Raw genomic sequence first — 22,999 nt, forward strand, 5'->3', positions numbered from 1 at the left:
AGAACCCTGGGCTGGTCCTTCACTGTTTCCAGGGCAGACCCGTGAGCTAGATCTAAGTACCTTGAGTTTGACACCCTGCTTTAGAGCGGTGTTTCTCAATTTCAACAACTTTTAAGTTATTTGTACTTCAACTCCCAGAATTCCACAGTCAGCATGACTTTGGGCTCATCAATCTCTCTCTCTCTCAACCCAATCCACCTCAAATGGTTGTTGTGATGGAGAAAATAGGGAAGAGAAAGGAGTATGTTTGAGTTATTTATAAAAACAATACTATAAGGTTGGGATACAAATAAACAAAATGCCTACATGCCTCTAGCATTTTGCTTTTACTCATGAGAAATAGAGCCTCTGTGTTTAAAACACTTGGTTGCCATCTACTGATCATCTAGAGTTCTGTAACTAGATCATGGTTAGATGAAAATTTGGAGCGTTCTTTCTTTCCTCTCCGAACAAAGTGATTTTCAAAAGGGCCATGACTATAAAATCTGCAGTATGTTATAGAAAAGGGAGACTGGAACATTAATTGCCTGCTTCCTCATTGATGCAGTAGTAATTTAAGCCACGGTTGTACCATTTATACACCTCCTTGTATTATTTTTTAATGGAGGAGGAGCATTGACAGCATTCTGTGACGTTAAATAACAAGCGTAAGACTAATTTCACCATGAACAATATCTCAATCTGTAGCATCAAGGGTCAGTATTATTTGCAAATACTGCATAAATGAGCAGTGGTTAGAGTGCAGTACTGCAGGTTACTTCTCCTGACTGCCAGCTGCCTGCAATTTGGCAGTTCAAATCTCACCAAGCTCAAGGTTGACTCAGCCTTCCATCCTTCCGAGGTGGGTAAAATGAGGGCCCAGATTGTTGGGGGAAATATGCTGACTCTGTAAACGGCTTAGAGAGGGCTGTAAAGCACTATGAAGCGGTATATAAGTCGTAATTGCTATTGCTACTCAGGGGAAGGAACAATATCAAGCTTGTTCCTCTTAAGTTTTGAGGTTGTGGGTGGGAGATTCATATGCAGTTTGTCTTTCCACCCAGTGTAAAAGCTATAAGTACATAACAGCTAAAAATAGCATGTAAGGCGCTCTCAGTTAGCCATTTGTCTTCTTTTTTATTTGCTCCTTTATAATATTTTAGTATGCTGTTTAACAGAAAGAGAAAAGTCAATCCTTTCAAGTTTGATTCGAAAGATAGGGCATGAAAGGAAAATTAGGGAATGGAAAGAGGGGGAGGAGCAAAGAAAAAACACATTTTTTTCAATCTACTCAGAGCAAGATGAGTGGCATATAAATTTAATAAATAATTTCTTAGAGGACAGAATTCTCATAAAAGTTAATTAAGACAGAAACAAATTTGAGAGGGGGAAAGTCTGAAGCAGAATTGTTGAAGTGACTCTACTTCTTAGTTCTGGTAGTTGGTGAAATAGCAATTTATAAGGGAGGGGGATTAGTTCAGTACTTAATGGCATCAATATTATTGGTCTCTGGCATCTCCACTTACCAAATAGAAAGCAATATGAAGGTTTTCTGACCAGGACCTGAAATTACTGCCAATCAAAGCAAGCATATTAGACTAGATGTAAGAAGCAAAGTGGCTCCTGAATACCTAGCGAGACAAACCAGTAAAAGGAAATGGACTAATGTACTTCATGTACTAATGGAACATAATTTCTGAATAATTATCTCGTTAATGCTGGGAAACCCTATCCAGCCCTTGCTTATTAACGGAGACCGAGTGGAGCAAGTGGCCAGTTTTAAGTTTCTAGATGTTATCTTAAAAGAGGGCCTGACCTGGGGCGCTCACATTGCAGCAGTGGTCAAAAGGGCCCAGCAGAGATTATACTACCTGAGACTTCTCAGGAAACAACAACTGAATGAAAAACTGCTGGTGACCTTCTATTGCTGCACCGTAGAGAGTATTTTAACTTACTGCACCTGTGTATGGTTTGCCAATTGCACAGTGGCAGATAGGACAGCACTCCAGAGGGTCAATGTCATTGACCCTCTTTGGAAGAGCTTTATAGCTCCCGCTGCCTTAAGAAAGTTCAAAACATTCTTAAAGATCCATCTCATCCTGGGTACCCTTTTTTTGAACTGTTACCATCTGGCAGACAGTACAGGATAATAAAAACAAGGACAAATAGGCTGAAAAACAGCTTCTATCCCAGGGCAGTAACCATATTGAATTCTATGGTATAGTGCAATATCGGATTTTCAATTTCAATTATATAGAAAGTAAAGGATGTATGTTTGTGTTTTTATTTTTATAGTTATAATGTACACTGAAGACGGCATTTAATTTTGTTGTACCATGTGCAATGACAATAAGGTAAACTAAACTAAAATAAATTGTTTCTAAGAGGCTTCAATACTGAGACTTTGTTCTCAGTATTAAGGAAGGTGATGCTCACCAAGCACTCCTAATCTTCTGAAAGTAAGAGTGATATCATTGCGTTATTAATTGACACATAAAAGGCATCGCCTGCATCGCAGTTGATCTAACATATAGCAGCTATTTGCAACTGCATCTTCCATGTTTAACTCTGAATATTATTTTATTTCCTGGCACTGAGGTTCTGAATCTGTGCTATACAGTCAAGTTGCATTACCACACAATTTTCTGGGAGATGTGTACCAAATAATTTTTCACCTGGCTGCACTAGTTTTCCTTATGAATATGTACCCAAGAATGTGTAATTATGATTAAATGTAACATCATCAGGTCTCTGACCCCCTAAACTCAGGAAGACAGGTGATCAACTTCAGCAAGCTGTGCAGTTGGATGTTTTGCTGATTTTTCTTGCCTTGTGGATACAAAACAATTTTGCAAAATCAAAGCTTAAGGTTCCCTGTTGCTTTTTATATCATTTGTAAAGTTCACCTTGCTACCTAGGTCCATTTTCTTCCTTCAGGGAGCTAATCTACAGAAATAAAATCAACTTCCTTGTATGGGGGCAGTAAACATATTGAAACTAAAATAGCTCTTTTGCAAAAAGAAACATTGAGCTGTTTTTAATCCAGATGTGCCCTTCTCTTGCAAGCACGATGCCTTCCTCCTACACACTAATTGAGCAGAAGCCAAACCTTAGGAACTCAACTCTGCACGGCTTGCTCTGGGGATATTCTTATGGGGGAGAGAAAAGGAAAGGAGCACTTTTGAAAGCACTACTATGCCGCACAAAAACAGCACGGCCCCTCATCGTTTTTTTGGTAAATTCATATTTGTTGCCAGAATTAAGAAAGTTTAAAAAAAACTTATCCACAGGACTTATTCCTCCTGTTATTACTTACAAAACACTTTTCTATAAGAATGTCACACTTTTAGCGCACAAATGCTTTTAATTTTTTTAAGTTTTCTCACAGTGTTCACTCAGTCCCCTATGCTCTTCTTTCTTAAGTCCTATAGAATGTTATTCCAGTAACTCCTGCTAAGTGGCAAGAGTTGGGATATATACCATCTGGCTTGCCTGCTTATTTCAACGAGTAACTTGCTAGCAAACCCTGTGCTTATGTCACAAAGCTGATGTGAGCACCTTTTCCTGAGAATATTGTGCAAATAGATCGTGGTAGAACTGTGAGAGTTGCACCTCTGTGCTGCTCGCACATGTTGTCAAATAGAAGAAATACCGAATCGTAGATCTGTTTCTTGCAGAAATATAAATGAAAGTATTCTTGACCAAAAACTCTCCAGAGTCTCCTTGACTCATTTAGTGGTGAATTCATCTACTTTCTAAGTATATCTATACATTTTGTCATACTTAACTAATTTCATTGTATAATGATGTACAATGACAATAAAGGGTATACTATACTTCTGCTAATAAGAAGTCACTTGGAAAGTGCTTTCTGTTAATTAAATGCATCATCTGCATTTAATGTTACAGAATGTGTCTTGGTCTTCTGTTTAATATCATATCCCTTTAGATAAATAATAAATATACCTAATACCTCCTTTGTCCTTCTAATGATTGATGTCTAGTTTCTTGGTAGTTCTTATTACCGTCAATATGACAGGCTGAACTGGACACAGTAGTCAAAATGAGCCATTCACAATTCAAAAGAAATTAAAATGTATGTTCATTATTCTTGTTTTATGTTTTATTAGTTCTCTGTAACCCATCTAGAATCCACTCGAATCGAGGCAGTGATATATACATGCATGTCACATCATTAGAAATTAAATGTGCTGATCTATCTTTTGAATATAATGACTATTACTCCAAAGTCTTTTTTACAAGCACTTCTACAAAACCATTTATATTTTCCCATGCGGTGCTTGGAGAGTCCAAGCAAGGGTTAAATTCTATCCTTCTGCCCAATGGACTGGATTGAAAATCTTGACCATGCCTACTGGTCTCCCGGTATCTTCAGTTTTTCAATTCAGTCCATTGCCCATTAGGACGTCCTTTTAGTGTCTCCTGAGACTTTTCTTCTTTTTCTTACCTGTATCCTTTACAAGCATTCATTTTCCTTTTATTCCCTATTGGTTCCTTACCTAGATCGTTTTTCCTTCTAGCAGCATTAAATTCCTTCGCCTCTCTGCATTGCGACGGAGAGGCTCGGCTCTCCAGGTATCCCGGGGTAATCCGGGCACTGGGAGCTACTAGCCAGCTGGCTCTCTACCACCAGGGTTTTGTCCGTCAGGTAACCCGCGCGGCAAGACACCGAAGTCTTCAGAGAAGGTGAGCTTTCAGAGCGGAGTGACAGCCGGCTTTTCCCACTACTATGGAGGCAACGTGGTGCTTCCCTGGGCGCCGCCATCTTGCGCCGCCCCCTTACGGTGGCCATTTTCGAGCGGCAAAGTTTCCCGCCATTAGCACGATTGCCGCGTTTTCTCAGTGGTGGCTGGAGAGACAGGATAGCGATCGGAGCGCTCTTTCGGAGCAGCGGGAATTTGGGCTATTTCAAAGGTTTCTCTGGCCGAGGCCACCCTCCATGTCCAGCCTTTCGACTTCTGGCACACTCCTCCACAATCCTCTTCCCCCAGCAGCGTTAATTTGTGTCATGTTGGCGCACGCTTGCCCTGTTTCCCAGCGAATTGCCAGCAGTCGCTCTACTTGCCAGATCTCTGCCTGGTCACCGCAGAAGCCGACTACCACTATGACGGATGAGATCTCTGTGGACTCCCTTCCGACAGGCCAGTCTCCCATTCCAATGGGGCCCTATCTCAGGAAGGCGGGCAGGGCTGCTAGGGAAGCCATTGGGGGGACCAAGATCACCAAGCCTTATTCCAGGCAGCCATCTAAGGTGCAGGAAAAGGATGCTTCCAGGCACCAGAAGGCCCTGGATAAAGAATTCAAAAAGGCCCAAAGGCAGACAGTGGCACAAGTCCACAAGCCAGATCAGCCAGCAAGCCCTATTGGTCAGGATCCAGTTGGGCCCCCCTCTCCTCCTCCAGCTATCTCTGAGTGTGTGGGGTTTTTCAGAGAGGTTTCTCTCTCTGGGGGGTTCAGGTCCCCTTCCCCCTCCCTCGGGGGCGGTGCAGACCTACTTGAGTGCGACCTACTTTCTGATAGGCAGGGTTCCCTTCCTCCTGTACTTCTAACCAGGAAACCCATTCTCAGCCCTGCTGTGGTGGGGACCCGCCCAGTAGAAGACCTGGGCCCAGGCCTTTCAGCAGAAATGAGACAGGTGATTGCTACAGCAATCTCTCAGAGCATAGCTGAGGGCCTCCAAAGGCGCGAGGCACAACCACAGGTTCCACAGCCAGCTGCTCCCATTGTTTAGGCCGCTACAGCACCTCAGGCCCTCCAGCTCTGCAGCTACCTCAGGGCCCTGGTGAATGACAGTGCCTCCACAGACCTTCCTCTCCGCCCCCATCGGTGGCCAGTGCTGAATCGGTTTGGGACGATGAGGATGTGGGGGGTCATGACCTATCGGATGATGAGAACCCCATTCCAGATAAACCAGCCTCAGGAGTCGGTCTCTCTCAGCCAGGGAGCAGTTACGCATCCGGAACCCCAATGGCTCAAGTTAACCGTATGGCACTTGAGAGGAGGGACCTCCTGAGGAGATCCAACTATTCTACCAAGGTGATCAACATCATCCAAGCCTCCAGACGAGCCTCCACCTCGCAGATCTATGATGCCACTTGTACCACTTTTGTTAGCTGGTGCACGACACGACATCTTCAACCAACAGCCGCTTCCCCGCCTCAAATCCTAGATTTTCTACAGGAGGTCCTTGATAGGGGTCTAGCCGCTAACAGCCTTGTGCACGGTGCTCTCCTATGGCAACCATCAGCCACTCAGCAGACAACTGGAAATACGCAGTTTCCTTCGTGGCGCCTCCAACCTGAGTCCCCAGATTGTCCATTGTTATCCGACTTGGGATCTTGCCACTGCTTAGGACGCTCACTGGCCCTCCCTTTGAGCCATTATGTCATGTGTCCCTTAAACGACACTTGTCCCTTAAAACTGCCTTCCTTGTTGCCATTACTTCAGCCTGCAGGATTTTGGAAATTGCGGCTCTATCGGTCCGGGATGATTTGTGTACCATCCACCCAGACAGAGTTGTCCTCCGTCTTGATCCATCGTTTGTACCAAAAATTAATTCATATTTTCACCATGCCAAGGAGGTCGTCCTCCCAGACTTTTGTCCACGCCCAAATCACCCAAGGGAGCGTCGCTGGCACACTCGATGTTCGAAGGGCAGTCAAGAAGTACATCAGACGCACTGCTCCCCTTCGTCGGTCGGAGGCCTTGTTTGTCACTTTTCAACTGACCTCATTAGGTCAAAAAGTCACCTCGTCCACCATTGGGAGATGGATCAAGGCGTGCATCTCCCTGGCCTACGAACACCAGGGCAGGCCCGTTCCCCCTCGAGTGACGGCACATTCCACATGCAGCACGGCCCCAACAGCGGCCTGGGCAACTCAGGCGTCAGTCGAGGAAATCTGCAAAGCGGCAACCTGGGTGTCCCCATTGTTATTTGTTAGAAACTACAAACTGTACAAATTGGCATCCGCAGATGTGGCCTTTGGCAGGAGAGTACTGCAGGCCGTTGCTTCTGAGACGCATTAGGATTGGGATATTACTCTTTATTGTTCCCTCTTTTTGACATTTTTTTGCTTGGGTATGTCCCTTGCTTGGACTCTCCAAGCAGCGCACGGGAAAATGACCATTGGCTTACCTGAAGGGTCCTTTTCCGTGCACTGCGGGAGAGTCCAATCCCGCCCTGAGGTTATCTCCTTTCCATCGAAGTTGTTCTTACTTTCGTCTGTGGACGTTGTTTGGAAGGATGGAACATTGACGTTGACTTGACATTGACTTACTTTTCGGGACCATGCCTTCATTGAAAAACTGAAGATACTGGGAGATCAGTAGGCATGGTCAAGATTTTCAATCCAGTCCATTGGGCAGAAGGACAGAATTTAACCTTGCTTGGACTCTCCCGCAGTGCACAGAACAGGACCCTTCAGGTAAGCCAATGGTCATTTACACATTTAACTTCTTTTCCTTAAGTGAAGAAATTTGCAATTGCCTCATTTGAATTTCTAGCATGTAAGAAATTTATTTTTTGTTCGCTTCATTAACTTTTGGCCTAGAAGAAATCATGTTATTTATATAACAAGTATATACACTTCATATTACTCCATTATGATTATTCGCTGATTTATTTCATTTATATAGCTGCCCATCTTACATATGTTAATTAATCCACATCTTTAGTAACTTGCCTGCTTTGAATATTTTCCCAACAATTCTCTGATATGGGCGTGCAGGCACACAGACAAACAAAAACATGGCCAAGTGCTTTGTAGCAAATTTCTTTCCATTTGTCTAATCCAGGGGTTTCAAACTCAATTTCATTGAGTGCTGCATCAGGGTTGTGTTTGAAATCAGGAGGCCAGGATGGAGGGGCCAGAGTGAGTGTGGCCAGCTCAATGTCACTCCTGTGAGGGGTGCCTGTGGTGGCCTGAGTGCTCTGCCAGTGAAAACGGACTCCTGAGCTCCATTTTCAGCTGCCACAGCTTCCTGCAACTCTCTGCCAATGAAAAAGGAGCTCCATTTTGACTAGCAGAGGGTTGTAGGAGGCCATGGCAGCCGAAAGTGGAGCTCAGGAACCCATTTTCGCTGGCAGAAGCACCATAGGCCAATCCTTCACTGCTTCCAGGGCAGCCCCGCAGTCCAGATCTAATTACTCCATGGGCAGATCTGGCCCCTGGGCCTTGAGTTTGACACCTCTGGTCTAATCAGTGTTTCTCTACCTTAGTAACTTTAAGAGTTCAGCTCCCACAATTTTCCTGCCAAGGAAATTGACCAGAAACACTGGTCTAAATGATCACTTGAAGCAAATGCTTATGCATCTTATGCCCAAGCAATTCACATGCTGGTTTTTAATTATTTCACCCTCTAAGTTTACTCTTCCACATGCACTTTTAAAAAGACGAATTAGGGAGGAAATGTGATGGCTGAGGCAAACAACAAAAAAAGAAACACAGTCACCAAGAGAACTTGGGTGTCTATTTACGAGCATTTGCTGTGATGAATGTTGGAATGTCTTATCTGTTCACAGGTGCCACTTCAGAGCCACTTCATAACCATTTTGTCCTGAACAAGGTGGAGCACTTGCCTGGCGGCAGTCAAGTATTTGTAAGGGGGAAATTGCTGACAGACAGTTGAATGCATTTTGTACTCCTTGTGGCATCGATACTGACCAAAAGGAGTCATTATTTGCAATGTCCTTCAAATTCAAGCAGATTTGAAGAGTTGATTGAAATAGAAGGAATCCTGGGCAATGGAGCCTTCTGAATTACCGAGAGAAGGCATTTCTTTCTTTCGGTCTCCTTTTTGAAGCTGAAGGAAGTAGCCTGTTACTTCTGTTTTACCCTCTTGAGTCAAGCTATTTCTGTTAACAAGGATGAGCTATTTTACCAATTCTCTCCAAAGCAGCGGATTTTGCTTAAATGGCTTTAAAAAAAAAAAAGCTACATACCTTGGGAAATATCAAACATGCAAAGAAGAAAAGGGAAAAGTGATTTCCATTGGTGAATGGAAAGTGCTGGGTTTCACATTTTGTTACCACCGGTTCACTATGCATGCATGCACACTCCACTTCTGCGCATGCGCCCCACCTTTGTGCATGTGCTTTGCTCACGTTCACTCCTTTTGCGCATGCACCCGGCCTCAAAAACATGCCTAAATAGGACGGCATAGAGCCGGGGCGTGTGGGCGGGCCCAATCCGCAATTTCCGTTCTTGATTTGGGTGAACCAGTCCAAACCGGCTGAATACCACCTCTGGTGAAAATGCTATGTGCATCATAATGAATTTCTGCCTTAGTGCTTCTCTAAAAATTCAAAATGATTTAAACAAGGCACAGTCAAGGTAACTTAAAAGTCAATACTACACCGCCACAATAAAAGCTTCTTCAGAAATAAAAAAAAACTATGGCATTCGTTCCCTATTTTTCGTATTTCATACGGTACATGAACACTTAACTTTATTTATACACTACCAGGTTAAAAAAAAGTGACAGCCTAAAACATAAAAACAATAAAAATGTAAAAGCCAAAAAACACAACAGCCATAAAAGTGGTAAGTAGAATTATAGCCATTCATTCCACAAAAGAAATATTATGTCTTTCACAGTTTATGGAAGGCCAACAATGAGGGTGCTAGACTACTCTCAAGACGAGAGTGCTACACAATATGGTGGGGACAACAGAAAAGTATTGACTATGTGGCTAGACCATTTTTATTAAGGGCATAAAGTTTTATTTCTTGGTTGCTATATTCCATAACTCTAATAACCTAATGACTTCTAGTAACTTACTCTTGGCATGACACAAAAATGGCTCGCCAAGTATTTAAGGAATGAATTGGTTGAACAGTGTGTTTTGATTTCCTCACTCTTATTATAAAATTTGCAAGTGCTGCATAAACAAAATCTTAAGTACATCAAGGAACTTAAGATATAATGAAATTGCTTTAAATTGACTACCCTGCTGTCACAGGGACAGATTTGGCTCCGGGTGTCATAAGATCTTGGGTTCTCAAAAAATAATCAGACGTCCAGTATCCAAAAACCTTGTGATTTTTCTCCTTTTTATTTATAATGTATGCTGGATAAGAAGGGTTTCCTTCAGCAATGCAAAAGTCTTTTGAGTCAAGCAGCCTCTAAGCGGAGTCGTTTAAATTATCATCTCTCCTGCCTTCCTGCAGCTTTGCAATACATCAGCGGGGAGTAAAACTGTGACTTACGTTCAAGCATTTGAAAGTTAATTATCTTGCCAATGGCAACATGAAGCTTCCATTTCTGCTACGGTCTATTGTTAGATCGGGTAATGGAAAGGCACACTCGGGCTAAAGGCAACAACAGCTCTTTATTGTAACAGAACAAGTATGTACAATCCAGGGAAGGTTGAGTCTGACAGCAGACCCTTCGACCAATGAGATTAAACCTCTGTTCCCGCTGGAACAGAGGACCTTGGTGGAAACCATTATAACTGTAGCTAGTATCTAACATCTATCTTGTTAAGTATGTTACCATTTGTACAACCCCTCTCCCTTAGAGTTAAATAAGGGCATTAATTATTCTTAGCTTAATTGTTATTCTTAGAGTTTGCAGCCTTTGGGTTTTTTTTTAGCCTCCAGCCAGACTGACTACAGAAAGACGAAGACGGGTCCCTTGCTTCATCCCTGGTCCTGGGCTACTCTGGAAAAGCAATCCTTTCCTGAGCTGCTCTAGATTAGGGGTCCCCAACAGTGGTGAAATTCACATTTTTTTTACTACTAATTATGTGGGCGTGGCTTGGTGGGTGTGGCAGGGGAAGGATAATGCAAAATCTCCATTCCTACTTCACACCAGGGGAAGGATACTGCAAAATCTCAGTTTCCTCCCCACTCCTGGGGAAGGACATTGCAAAATCTCCATTCCCACCCCACTCTGAGACCAACCAAAGGTGGTATTTGCCGGTTCTCTGAACTACTCAAAATTTCCGCTACCGGTTCTCCAGAATCTGCTGAATTTCACCCCTGGTCCCCAACCTCTGGTCCGTGGACCGGCAGCAGTCCACAGCATTCTAGAAACTGGGCTGTGTAAACAAGTGAAGCCCCATCTATGGGATGAAGGCAGCATGCAAACCTCCCCCCCTCCAGTCCGAAAAACCTCTCTCCAGGGCACTGGTCTGTGGTGGCCAAAAGATTGGGGGCCACTGCTCTAGACCTCTTCAGTGGTCTTGGGTCTGCTCTGAAACAAGCAAAAACTTCAGCAGGTCCATAGCTGCATTAGCCACATAGTTTGTCAGCCATTTTTTTTCTCTTCATTTTAAATTAAAGATTTAAAAAGGGGGGGGGTACAGGTTTAAAAAAAAGGAGAGAAAATTGGTGTTGACTTCTGAATCTTTCCAACATAGTACTAATAATTTATGACCTCAGTTCTTTACTCTGCTATAATTATTACAAACCAGTGCGCCAATTGCGCCCCCTACTGGACCGGGATGCGCTACGCACAGTCACTCATGCGCTGGTGACGTCTCGCCTAGATTACTGTAATGCTCTCTACATGGGGCTTCCCTTGGGACGCGCCCGGAGACTGCAGCTAGTCCAGAACGCGGCCGCGCGGGTTATCATGGGGAGGTCTAGATACTCCCACGTAACACCGCTCCTGCGCGAGCTGCACTGGCTACCTGTGGTTTTTCAGGTGCGTTTCAAGGTCCTGATTACTATCTTTAAAGCGCTCCATGGCTCAGGACCTAGTTACTTGCGGGATCGCATCCTCCCACATACATCCCTGCGGCCAATCCGCTCTCACAGAGAGGGCCTTCTCCAAGTGCCGTCCACTAGGCAATGCCAGCGGGCAGCGCCAAGGAGTAGAGCCTTCTCTGTGATGGGCCCAACCCTCTGGAATGACCTCCCCCCCCGACATTAGAACCACCTCGGACTTCCGCTCCTTCCGTCAAAAATTGAAGACTCACCTGTTCCGACTAGCTGGCCTGGCATGATTATAAATGTTACATCTATGAACTCCTGGTAGTATATTCTCATCTGGTTATTTTAAGGGTAATGTTTTAGTTTTAATTGTTTTTAGGGCTTTTAGCCTCATATTTATTCTTCTGTACAGGACTCTTAATTTTAACCTCCTCTACATACATACATATATTTATAGCTCTATTTATATTTGTATTTTATCTGTGATTTATTGTGGACTGTACACCGCCCCGAGTCCCTTTTTGGGAAAGGGGGCGGTTTAGAAATGTGAATAAATAATAATAATAATAATAATATAGCTAGAGAATTACTAAATCTTCTACTAAATCTTTACTAAATTCCAAATTTCATTTTTTTTTCTATTTCAAGCATAAAAACCAGAAGAAATATCGAGTAAAAACAAGATCAACTTAAATGTCTTTGCTAAAAACAGTTTATATCACCATCTTAACCAAATCCATTTTTTTCCTGTTGTGGGAAATGACATATGTTTCTATTTGCACTTATTAATCTTTCTAAATTATCATCCTCTATATCACTATGCTTGATCAAACTACCTTTTGTGTTAGATTCTTTAATAGAATTGTAAATTATAATCAATCAAATAAATGTGGCAGGTTCATGGAAATGACAAAATAAATTCTTTATATTGCTCCATCAAAGAAAGAAAAAAAGTAGTCCACGTTTCTTTAATTTAAGTGAACTCTAGCAGCCCTCCTCCTCCTCCTCCTCCTCATTCAACAATAATGATGTCCTGAAAATGGCACAGATCTTTACAAAGGAATAAGAGGCTGTGACTGAAAAGAGCTTCTTTTAGCTTAGTAAATATAATAAATAAAGTGTTTAGGAAGTGAAAGGTGTAATTTATTATTGTTTTTAAAAAATACCCCAAAGGCCGGTTTTTCAACCATGGTTGTAGCCCCACCTCCCAGCTTTTGTAGATGTTGCCTGGCATTTGTGTGTGATTTCAGAGTCCGTTTGCAGACTGCCACTGTATGGAAGATCTTATGGGATGATTCTGGGACTCTCCCTAATCCAGGAGACGCATATAAACTTAGAGAACTCAGTTTTCTGTTTATAAATTGAAAAAGCTTTGGTCACGAATGGGCCTTTTGGACTGTTGGCCATATCACAGGGATCAAAATCAGTCAGGATAATGGTTGTGGCCATGCAGGTGAACATTTTTACATGTCTCATAAGAGGTTTTGCTTGTGAGTATCATCTTGACTTTTTTGATACACATGTACACTATTGGCCTCTTCTATAAATGAGTATGCATTTTAAACATTAAGGGTATAGCATAGGTCCGTGATGGTGAACCTATGGCACGTGTCACAGGTGGTATGTGAGGGCACACGAGCCGCCGACCTAGTTCATCTGTACTGTGTGTCCGCACACGCCTCTCGCCGAGCAGCTGGTCATAGGATCTCTACCATGCATGCCCAGGGGGCAGGGTGCATGTAGGGGTGCATGCATATGCGGGGGGCTCATGCAGGTGGTGCATGCATGCGTGGGAGAAGTGTGTGCGTGGGGGTACACATGCATGGAGAGTGGGGCACATGCCGGAGAGATGCGCATGCCTGTGGGCAGAGCGCATGCAGGAGAGACGCACATGCCTGGGGGTGGGACACATGCTCAGGCCCCTGCACGCATTGTATTTTGGGAGTTCACACGGACACGCGCTTTGGGCACTCAGTCTGGAAAAGGTTAGCCATCACTCGCATAGGTGTTACTTGTCTTTTTGACCAGTTCGTGCAGTGGTGGGATTCAAAAATTTTTACTACCGGTTCTGTGGGTGTGGCTTGGTGGGAGTGGCATGGATTGGTGGGTGTGGCAGAGGAAGGATGCTGTAAAATCTCGATTCCCTCCCCACTCCAGGGGAAGGTTACTGCAAAATTCAAATTTCTTCCCAATCAGCTGGGACTCGGGAGGCAGAGAATAGATGGGGGAGCAGTCAGAGGTGGTATTTACCGGTTCTCCGAACTACTCAAAATTTCCGCTACTGGTTCTCTAGAACTGTTCAGAACCAGTTGAATACCACCTCTAAGTTCATGTGGTATATTGCATATTTTGAAAGTTTATTTATTTTGATAATCTGATCACTAACAGTAAAGCATAAATATCAGCAGTAACTCAAGAGATGAGCATGAAAATCTTGCACAGAAATAAAACACTTACTTGCACCTTAACATCGCTTGTTTTAAAAAATTGCTCCAAAACACTTATGGTAATACAAAGCAGGAGAAAGAAAGCACGTTTTAAGATTATTTCAATATGGATGTGATTTGTTATGAAAACTGCCGTGGAAACTGAAGCTAAAATGTCATTTGTTTTAGAAGATTGTACAGAAATTGTTCAAAAATGGTCTCTTAGGAAAGATGCATTTCATTTTTTTTATATTTAGAAGCTATTTCACTTACTTTTTTCTTGATAACTTTAGTGTGCATTCTATGTCATTATTTACTTTGATACCTCTTGCTGCTTGGTTATGACTAATCTACCATTCTGGGTCCTAGAGGCTTAGATGTCTATGTCCTTCTGTTTTCTATTTTATCAGTTCTCTTGATAAAGCTAGTATTAGACTCTGCTTTATGTTTTCTTAATCAGGATTCTTCTGTCCCCTTCTAAGCCTGCTAGCTCATGCTGCTGTTTCAAATGTTCTCCTTTGTTTCAGTGGACAATGTGCCTGGCATCATAGCTGTGGCTTTTTTTAAGGGCCAGCTTATCCCATTCTAAAAGGCAGATCCTTAAGAGAAAGTGAAGGGGAGACATGAACATTCCAGCTGGTACACATCCTTCAACTCTTTTTTTAACAGAAGGGGAATAAAGTATGAAAACTGCAAACGCTGCAAATTTGCATTATTTATGCAGCTAGTGTTATTCAAAAAAAGGACGCGGTGGCTCAGTGGTTAAGACGCTGAGCTTGTCGATCAGAAAGATCGGCAGTTTGGCAGTTCAAATCCCTAGTGCTGCATAAGAGTGAGCTCCCGTTACTTGTCCCAACTTCTGCCAACCTAGCAGTTCGAAAGCATGTAAAAATGCAAGTAGAAAAAAAATAGGGACCACCTTTGGTGGGAAGGTAACAGTGTTCCGTGCGCCTTTGGCGTTTAGTCATGCCGGCCACATGACCACGGAAACTTCTTCGGACAACGCTGGCTCTTCGGCTTTGAAACGGAGATGAGCACCGCCCCCTAAAGTAAGGAATGACTATCACAGCGATGGCGAATCTTTTTTGTGGGGGGAGCGCGGGGGGTCGTGTGCGGGCATGCCACACCCATAATGCAACGCCTGATCCCCCAGTGCGCATGCGCGCACAACCACCCTCCCATTTTTACATGCTTTTTTCGCCCTCCCCAAGCTCCAGAGGCTTTATAGGAGCCTGGGGAGGGCGAAAAGAGCCTTCCCCGCCCCCCCCCCCCCAGAGGCCCTCCGGAGGCTTCAGGGACCATCCGGAGGCTTCCCTGAAGCCTTCGGATCGCTTAAAACCACCCTCCGAGCAAACCGGAAGTGACTTCCGGGTTGCTCGGAGGGTGGTTTTAAGCTCTCCAAAGGTGTCAGGGAAGCCTCCGGAAGGTCCCTGAAGCCTTCGGAGCGCTTAAAACGACCCTCCGAGCAACCCGGAAGTCAGTTCCGGATTGCTCGGAAGGGTGGTTTTAAGCATTCCAAAGGCTTCAGGGAAGCCTCCGGACGGTCCCTGAAGCCTCCGTGGGGGGCGGGGGGCTCTTTTTGCCCTCCCCAGGCTCTTATAAAGCCTCTGGAGCCTTGGGAAGGCAAAAAATAGCTTTTAAAAAGGTGAACTCAGCTGGCCAGCGTGCGCATGCGCGCTGGTCAGCTGACAGGGCAGCACCTCGCGTGCCCTGACAAATGGCTCCGCGTTCCACTTGTGGCACGCGTGCCATAGGTTCGCCATCACTGGACTATCACATATGTGTGAGGGGAATCTTTACTTTTTCCTAGTATTATTCAATTTGTCATTATTGTCAAACATATAAATGGAATGTAGTCTGGAGCCATAGGAAGGAGGAGCTTTTTCCCAGAAGGCAAAAAGATAGGGGGGTAGGGAATCTCTGGTAGGCAGAAAGAGAACCAGGTGAGATCCTCCCTAGCAATTCACAGGGTGTATCTATAGTTACTGCTGGTAAGATTCTATTTGTAGGCAAACAAAAAGTAATCTACTCAGAAGTAATTCCACATGTTGTTCTTGATTGCTTGGGCCTGAAAAATGTTGGTTTGTTTATGTAATTTATTTATAGCACCAAAATTAAGCATAGGTTTCCAAATCGGCAAGTGAAAGGATTAGGGGGAAGATGTTGACATAACATCTTTGTGATTAAATATGTTTTGTTTGGTGCTTTTCTTCAAAGGGACAGAGACCTGTGCAGCACCCAAGAGCCTTGACAGTAAATTAGAGGAAAGTTCGGAAGCTCCTATTTTGGAAGAAACATCATCTTCGCCAGTAGAAGTACAACAACATTTATGGCAGGTTTCCACAGATATTGAAAACACCGAGAGGTGTGTGCTTTTTTTTGCCGGGGGGGGGGGGGGGAGGGGGGTCTGATTGTGTTCTTAAATTTAATTTTTTTTTAACTTCTATATTTATTTAGTAGAATTTGTCAAAGCTATTCCGTAGTTTCAGTATCACAGCTGGAAAAAAAATGCAGGACTAGATACCAGAGGCGAAATGCTCTGAAGTCTGCTACTGGTTTGCTTGCACCCGTGTGCACACCAAATTTTTTAAAAACTTCTTTTTCGCATTTGTTAAAAAATGCTTTAAAAAGTTTTTAAAAAATCTGCTGTGCCACACGATCGTTGGAACTTTTTTAAAAAAAACTTTTTTAAAGTGTTTTTTTACTACTGGTTTGGGTGAACCGGTAGCATTTCACCCCTGCTAGATACCTAAATAAATAGTAACTGATCTCAGTTTTATGAGCCAAACTAATAATGCTGAATGATACTGATGTACATCTGCTGCAAATTGCCTGATGTATATTTGTCAACGTACAGTTTATCATGATGATGTACTCGTTTTTTATTGCTGGTTTTTATTGTCATAAGTTTTTAATGTTTGCGCAGTAATAAAGATTTGACTGTAATAAAGATTGATTTGAATATTTATTTATTCATTGCATCCCATTATAATTGGTCTGGGCTATAAACATTTAAATAAGTATTAGAAACATATTGCACATCCAAAATAAATACATTTTGAATATGTATTGATGCCATCCTTACCACTCTCTAATTCTTCCTTCTTATGTTTTTTTAATTGTTGCTCTTATTGTTAGAATAGTCTCAAAGTAAAAGCTGATATTTATTGAAACTGATACCATGCTTGCTTTATGTATATACTCATTTTTTTAAAAAAATTCCGTAGTGTTATTCTTGTAGAATGTATAAATAGGCCTTTATTTAAGATCTGTGCTTTATTTCTGCAGGGATATGAGAGAAATGAAAAACCTTTTAAGTAAACTCAGGGAGACTATGCCTTTACCATTGAAAAATCAAGGTAAGGTGGTTTTTTTCTGCATTTATCAATATGATTGTTGAGTGGGCAGTCTAAATTCTTTTCGTAATAAATGAATTTCTTATAAACTAGATTGGATGCCTCAAAACAGGGGATATCTGTTGTTGTTTCCCATGCCACGGTGTGAGTCTATTATGCTTAACATTCTTTGAGACATTATGAAGGTGATGGTACAAATTAAGTGAAGCCAGAACTTTCTTGCATTTTTAAAAAAAAATATTATGAGAATTTTGAGGTGTTATTTTAAAAAAAATATTAAGTCTAATTTAGAGCTTACAATACAGTTTTGATTGTTTCCACTTCAGAACAGGAGTCAAGGGTCATGGTGGTTTTTATCCACTTTTAAGTAGCTTTTAGGGATGCGGTGGCTCAGTGGCAAAGATGCTGAGCTTGTTGATCAGAAAAGTCAGTAATACAATACAATACAATAGCAGAGTTGGAAGGGACCTTGGAGATCTTCTAGTCCAACCCCCTGCCTAGGCAAGAAACCCTATACCGTTTCAGACAAATAGCTATCCAACATCTTCTTAAAGACTTCCAGTGTTGGGGCATTCACAACTTCTGGAGGCAAGCTATTCCACTGATTAATTGTTCTAACTGTCCGGAAGTTTCTCCTCAGTTCTAAGTTGCTTCTCTCCTTGATTAGTTTCCACCCACTGCTTCTTGTTCTACCCTCAGGTGCCTTGGAGAATAGTTTGACTCCCTCTTCTTTGTGGCAACCCCTGAGATATTGGAACACTGCTATCATGTCTCCCCTAGTCCTTCTTTTCATTAAACTAGACATACCCAGTTCCTGCAACCGTTCTTCATATGTTTTAGCCTCCAGTCCCCTAATCATCTTTGTTGCTCTTCTCTGCACTCTTTCTAGAGTCTCCACATCTTTTCTACATTGTGGTGACTAAAACTGAATGCGGTGTTCCAAGTGTGGCCTTACCAGTAGTTCGAATACCCAGCGCCATGTAACGGAGTGAGCTCCCGTTGCTTTTCCCAACTTCTGCCAACCTAGCAGTTCAAAATGCAAGTAGAAAAATAGGAACCACCTTTGGTAGAAAGGTAACAGCATTCCGGGCGCCTTCAGTATTTAGTCATGCCAGCCACATGACCATGGAGATGTCTTCAGACAGTGCTGACTCTTCGGCTTTGAACCGGAGATGAGCACTGCCCCCTAAAGTTGGGAACAACTAGCAACAACATATCTGCGAGGAGAACCTTGTCTATTCTATGCGCTGCAGATATTGTACACTAGATGTCTACTTACCTTAGCAAACAACGATGCTGTCTGGGCTAAAGTACTTAGGATAATGCATCCAATATAGTACTATACAGTCATGAGTTTGGTGGGAGGCTTCTCCACTCAAAATACTCCATCTATTCTTTCGCATTGCTGTAAACATGTACTCATCAATTGCACCCTAATGCTAAGCAATATGATTATAAAATGGGGGGAAACCCCACTGACCTCACCCAACTTATGATAGCAGTTCTAACTGCAGTCATTAGCAGTCACTGAGGTTGTGGTGTACGATGTCGTGTGACCACTACTTGTGATTTCGTGCCAGTTTCCCCATTGAATTTGCTTGTCAGAAGTCAGCTGTTGCAAATGATCATCACTTAACCACAGGACATTGCAGCTGTCATAAAAGCAAAGCAGTTGCCAAGCAACCTCAATTTCAAAAACCTGTCATAAGCCCCCTCGTTTAGTACTATCATAAGTTGTTGAAGTAGTGGTCAGTAAGTGAGGACTACCTGTACCATCTTTCTCTTTTCTTTAGTTTACATTTTGAAACTAAAAATATAACGGGGACATGACCCTGCAGCTGTTGCTGAACCCTAAGCATCCTCTGATTTTGCCACACTGGCTAGGATTGCTGAAGGGTTCAACAATGTTGGAAAGGAACAGGTTCTTTACCTCTGGCTTCCTCCTTACCCCAGCTAAAAAAAAGCCTAAAAGTGTATACTACATCTACTGTTTCCGTGTTACAACCCCTGGTATGCCCAAATATGGGAGGGAGCTCACTCCTCCCTATTTGGGCATACCAGGGGTTGTAACACGGACACATGCTTATTTCTCTGGCTCAGCTGATAAAAGGAGGAGAAGCCTGTGGCATAGTGGCTAAGACTCTTGCCTGGTGTGTAGTACAGCCCAGGTTCAAATCCCAGTGGGGGTGTGGCTAGCTGATGAGAGCTAAATAGCTCGAAATGGATCTATACTAGTCTCCCTTTATTTTATCAGCACAAATACAATATATCTACTGTTATATATAGTATCATGTACTTTAGCTCCCACTCCTTTCTGTTCTCACATACCGTATTTTTCGGAGTATAAGACGCACCTTTCCCCCCCCAAAAAAGAGGGTGAAAATCAGGGGTGCATCTTATACACTGAACACAGCATTTTTGGCCTCCCGAAACCCTGCCCCCTTCGCAAAAATGGATGTGCAGAGGGTTTGGGACACCTGCAAAGGGCTCCTGGGTGCTGGGGAGGTCACCCAGGAGGATTTTTTTGCTCTCCCCCCCCCCCCCAACCTGAGGAGCACTTTGCAGGCCTCTCAAACTCTGCATGCCCCCTTTTTCACAAAAATCGAGGCGTGCAGAGGGTTTGGGAGGCCTGCAGGGTGCAATAACTTTTTTTAAAAAAATTTACCTCTTCAAAATCTTGGTGCGTCTTATAGTCCGAAAAATACAGTATTTCACTGATCAGTTGCTTGTGTGAAAATGGATATTTTAACCTCTTCTGCTGTTTACATTTCCAATATGCTTATAAATGTATTGGTTACAAAAATAGATTAGAATAATCATTGACAACAGCAATAATAACAGTATTAAAGATGCTGGCATTGCTGAAACCTGAAGATATCAAATATGATTGAGGAAGGTGCCTCTCTCCTAAACCATAATAAACTATATTCCAATACTGAAATATACACAAGAGTTACTATGTATTATTACATTAAAGGTTTCCTCTTAAAGCCTTCCAGATTTCACAGCTTGCTTTATGGTAAAGCAGCAGTTTTGCGGTTAAGAATCCATGCTCAGTTGCTACTGAGACTAACTCTAATCTTTTTATTTAAAATCACAGATGATAGCAGCCTGCTAAACTTGACTCCTTATCCCTTGGTGCGAAGACGGAAGAGAAGATTCTTTGGATTGTGCTGTCTTGTCTCCAGCTAAATGGTCCATTTCAGAAGAATATAGATTACTGCAGCCATTACAAAATGTCCTTTATTGGGATCAGTTAAAATGTTCTAAGTCAGTGTTTCTCAATTGCAGGAATTTTAAGATGGGTGTACTTCAACTCTCAGAATTGGCTGGGAAAATTCTGGAAATTGAAATCCACCCATTTTAAATTTCCTGCAATTGAGAAGCACTGTTCTAAAATTACCACATGTGTTGTCTACATGCCCCTTATTATATTTCTTCCCTCCTTTTCAAAGAGTTTGTTGCTGACAACAACCAAATTCAGAAACCCAATGAAACATTATCAAGAATATTTGTAAACTTTTTTTTATGGCATACAGCATGTCTATTTTAAATCATTTTGTATTAGATGCAAATATGATTATTAACCAACACATGCAGATTTTTTATTTAGTGTACAAGCCACAACCAATTATGTACAGTGCAACAGTATGACTGTAGCTCTTGCTAGTATGATGTTATATGAACATTTGAACATATTCTATTAAGCAATTTTAATCCATAGAAAACTGTTTAGAAGAGCAAAATTGTGCTTAAATTCTAAAATGCTAAAATAAACAGAGCCAATATTGTACGAGAACATACACTATTGCTTTTTGTGCTCATTCATATTTAGTCTTCCACTCTGTAACACAACTTATACAAGATCTTCATAGTACAATTTTTTTTAATTTCTAATACATAAGCAACATAACATTGATATGTTGTTCCTGTAAATATGAGATAATATCTACATATTGTATAATGCATAGGAATAGCTATTTTACTTTTTTTAAAGAAAAAAAAACTGAACATGTTTACGTTACAACCTTAAGTAGAAAATTTAAAAGATGGTGTGGGAAACAATAAAATCCACTGATGTGAAACAGATAGTTCCATTTTGTTTCCTGTAAAGGTTGAAGCATGGTGTCAGAACATCAACTTAGTGTTATTGCTTATAAGGCATGCCAGAATAGCTCTAACTGTAAAATATTAAACATTTTACATTGTTAATAAATATTTTTAGTTAAACTAAAATATGTCTTCTTTGTAATATTTATATTACTTTTTTTATTCCTCGGCACTATATCTGTTATGAGCCATGATCCAGAATGTGACTCTGATCTTGAGACTGACAATGTTGCTCCAGCTGAGCCTTTGCTTCAGAATTGTCAGCCTCAGAAAGCCAGTAAGTCAGAATTCAGTTGAGGCTGATCATTCACAGGCATCGCCTGTTCTGCGGGAGCAGTTAGATAATGAGGTACAGTCCCCCAAGCAGCAGGTCTAGATGTCTATAGAAGCAAGCAGAGCAATGCTTCTCAATGAGACTCCTTACCAGGCAAAGGGCAAGGTATGAGTGATTGCAGCCAATTGTCATCAGACAAAGCTAGATACCGTTTTCGGAGTATAAGACGCACCAAGGTTTTGAAGAGGCAAATTTTAAAAAAAGTAGGTAGGTAGATAGAGGGATAGAGATGGAGAGAAAGAGAGAGAAATACAGTAGGTAGATAAAGGGAGGGAGAGAGAAATAGAAAGAGACAGAGAAATATAGTATGTAGGTAGGGAGAGAGAGAAAGAGGGTAAGTAGGTAGAGGGATAGAGAGAGAAATAGAAAGAGAGAGAGAGAAAGAAATACAGTAGATTGGTAGGGAGATAGAGAGTAGGTAGGTACATAGGTAGCTAGAGGGGGGGAAGAGAAATATAATAGATAGGTAGGGAGAGAGAGAGAGTAGGTAGGCAGTTAAATGTTTCCAGGTGTATTTATCCATGGGCTGGAGAAGGAAATCGCTGACAATCTGCAGCACCTAATACTTTGTTTCTGCTGGCACAGCACTTGATCAAATCAGTTTCCAACTCTCAAAAATGGCCCGTTTTTCGCGAAAAGGGACCCGTTTTTTTTTCCAAAAAAAGGCATGAATAGCTTTGGGGGGGGGCTTGCAGAGTGAGGGGGCGAAAAACGAGGCAAAAACGTCTTGTTTTTTGCAAAAACGGGCCCATTTTTTGTCAAAAAAATTGCATGCATAGCCTTATGGAGGCTTATAAAGTGCTGCTGGGGTCTGGGGGGGACAAAAAAGCAGCGCATTGTTTGCTCATCTCTGCCCTCCCCAGCCCCCAGGAGCTCTCTGAAAGCCTCCCTAAGGGTATGCACGGCCATTTTGGTGAAGGGGCGGGGCTTCAGGAGGCAAAAAAATGCTGTATTAGGTGTATAACACACACCCAGATTTTCAGCCTCTTTTTTGAGGGAAAAAGGTGCGTCTTATACTCTGAAAAATACAGAAGTTGCTTTGCTCATAGTCTTCGTTAGAGTCAACACTTTGGCTTTGAGATCCTTTGGCTCTTGGACCTGATTTGACCTTCTATG

General features: G+C 42.3%; 1 protein-coding gene across 3 annotated transcripts in view; it reads left to right on the top strand.

Moving 5' to 3' along the window:
- The window catches only part of RGS7BP (regulator of G protein signaling 7 binding protein), a 74,120-nt gene extending 52,337 nt beyond the window's left edge, over positions 1-21,783 (top strand). For 2 of the 3 annotated variants that reach the window (XM_081940344.1, XM_081940343.1), the window contains exons 3-5: positions 16,301-16,448; positions 17,372-17,442; positions 20,540-21,777. In XM_081940344.1, coding sequence (XP_081796470.1) covers positions 16,301-16,448; positions 17,372-17,442; positions 20,540-20,631 — 311 coding nt within the window. In that variant the 3' untranslated portion in view covers positions 20,632-21,777. Of the gene's footprint in view, positions 1-16,300; positions 16,449-17,371; positions 17,443-20,539 lie in introns of all 3 variants that reach the window. The other variant, XM_081940342.1, reaches the window with a different exon arrangement.
- Positions 21,784-22,999: the final 1,216 nt, after the last annotated feature.

This window comes from Natrix helvetica, assembly GCF_964273705.1.
Source record: "Natrix helvetica genome assembly, chromosome: 2".
NCBI lineage: Eukaryota > Metazoa > Chordata > Lepidosauria > Squamata > Natricidae > Natrix > Natrix helvetica.